The sequence below is a fragment of the Myripristis murdjan genome, chromosome 13, assembly GCF_902150065.1.
Source record: "Myripristis murdjan chromosome 13, fMyrMur1.1, whole genome shotgun sequence".
Lineage (NCBI taxonomy): Eukaryota > Metazoa > Chordata > Actinopteri > Holocentriformes > Holocentridae > Myripristis > Myripristis murdjan.
Window position 1 is genome coordinate 2,976,546 of NC_043992.1, and position 1,778 is coordinate 2,978,323.

The 1,778-nt window shown below is 42.2% G+C and overlaps 1 protein-coding gene across 1 annotated transcript in view; it reads left to right on the plus strand.

Annotated features, from left to right (window-relative positions):
• Positions 1-546: 546 nt before the first annotated feature.
• LOC115370443 (uncharacterized) overlaps positions 547-1,778 on the plus strand; it is a 57,923-nt gene continuing 56,691 nt past the window's right edge. Inside the window, exon 1 of the mRNA XM_030067465.1 lies at positions 547-695. Within this exon, the coding sequence (XP_029923325.1) occupies positions 635-695 (61 nt within the window). The 5' untranslated portion in view covers positions 547-634. The remainder of the gene's footprint in view (positions 696-1,778) is intronic.

Here is a 1,778-nt window from a genome sequence, read left to right on the forward strand (position 1 = left end):
GTATTTAATGCAAAATACTTAATCTGAATGCATCAAATATGCTTTCTACAGTGCTTATACAGTACAGTGGATATGTACAATGTATTTGATTTTAGATTAGGGCATTTTTAGATGTTAACTCCTTCATGCCCAAAACACCAAAATACCATAAAATTTGAATTATGACATTTTATGCACAATAATCAAGTCAAATGCATCAAGTCCGTTTAATAATGTTTATTTTTTAATGTGTATATGGAAGTGGTCATGTATAGCATATCTACTATTGTGGCCCAATGATACTAACCAGCCAAAATGTGACTGAGCTCCCAGAAGCACAGACAGAAATGAGAACCAAGTTTACAGGAAATTATTTATAAAATAAAGCCAATCTAAATCCTATCTATATAATTTCAGTATCTATTCCAGACGTGTGACTTTACAGCCGCAGCAGTGTTCAAAGTGCAGAGTCAGTCCAGGCAGTGAGCCCAGCCCACCCCCTCTCCCAGACAGACCATTTTACTTTTGCTTTCAGTTCTGTATCCGCATTTAAAGGCAGGAGCGACCTGCAGCTCAGATGGTAACAGAGCTCCTGCTTCGTGCCAAAGGAAATGACAGTTTTATATAAAACAGTTTGTCATTTCTGCCTGGAAACATGGGTAGACGTGTGATTTTCTTGGTGCTCCTAGCTGTGCTGCTGCTGGACTTTACAGAGGGTAAGTTTCATGAAACGCCCCACTTCACCTTCCTGATGGAAACACTGGCTTCAGTGTGATGAGAGGCTGTTTTTTCCACAGCGTTGCTGATATAATGTTTGAGCTCCTTGAGAAAACTCCTGTGATGATTTGACATCGCTATGCGCCGTCTTGTGCTCCAAGACGGCGCCCCTGAAAGTTGATGTTTTTTGCATTTATGACTGCAGTTTCACATCATGTAGAGCTGCCTACAGCTAGATCAGTTTCCTGAGGAATAAAACAAAATATGCAGCTGGCAACTCTGTAGCAACTACTGCAAACACATATACAAACTGATAATACATTTACACATGATGAGACCTCTTAGTACACCAGTAGCCTTAATATAAAACTACAAAATAATTATCCATGTTTACTCTCATTATCACATTGTTACAAGCCAATGCTTCACCTGTGAGTCTCCTGTCTCTCTAGCTTCATCTCCTCCTCCTGCATCTCTACCTGGCAGGTTTGCTTCTGTTACCTGATAAAATACACTAGCGTTAGCTAACGTCCGCTAAAGCAAACGTTAGCGCCCCTAAAAATGCCGACTAAAAGTGTGTTGTTAGCGTAGCTAACGTTAGCTAGCACGTTAGCGTTAGTTGGTAGTGTTGGCCGTATTGCTAGGGACGCCTAGCGCCCGGCTGTTTGCTTTCTGTTGACACATCGCGCCGAGAGTAAATCCAATCAGCACCAAGTAAACCCCAAGCCCCACCCGGGAGTTTTACGGGGCTGCTCAGAGTCCCTACCCCGAGGCAGGGCCGTTTTTAGCCCCTGTAAAAGCAGAGCTGCCAACTTTTCAAAAAACCATGGAGTGAGATTTGATTGGGGGGGGGGGTCACATTACACATTACACGCTCAAGCAGGATTGCCCCCGGTATGTACGTCATCACGTTTAAATACGACACACGCATGGCCCGACATCATCATAAATCAATATAGGCCTAGTTCAAATACATTCATCATGTGTTCCTTTTAACTAAAAGACGTTTTTGTAGGCTACCTTGTAATCAGACATAGGGATGTTATTTACCTTAAGTTTCGGAGGTAACTTCCTTCTTCAGA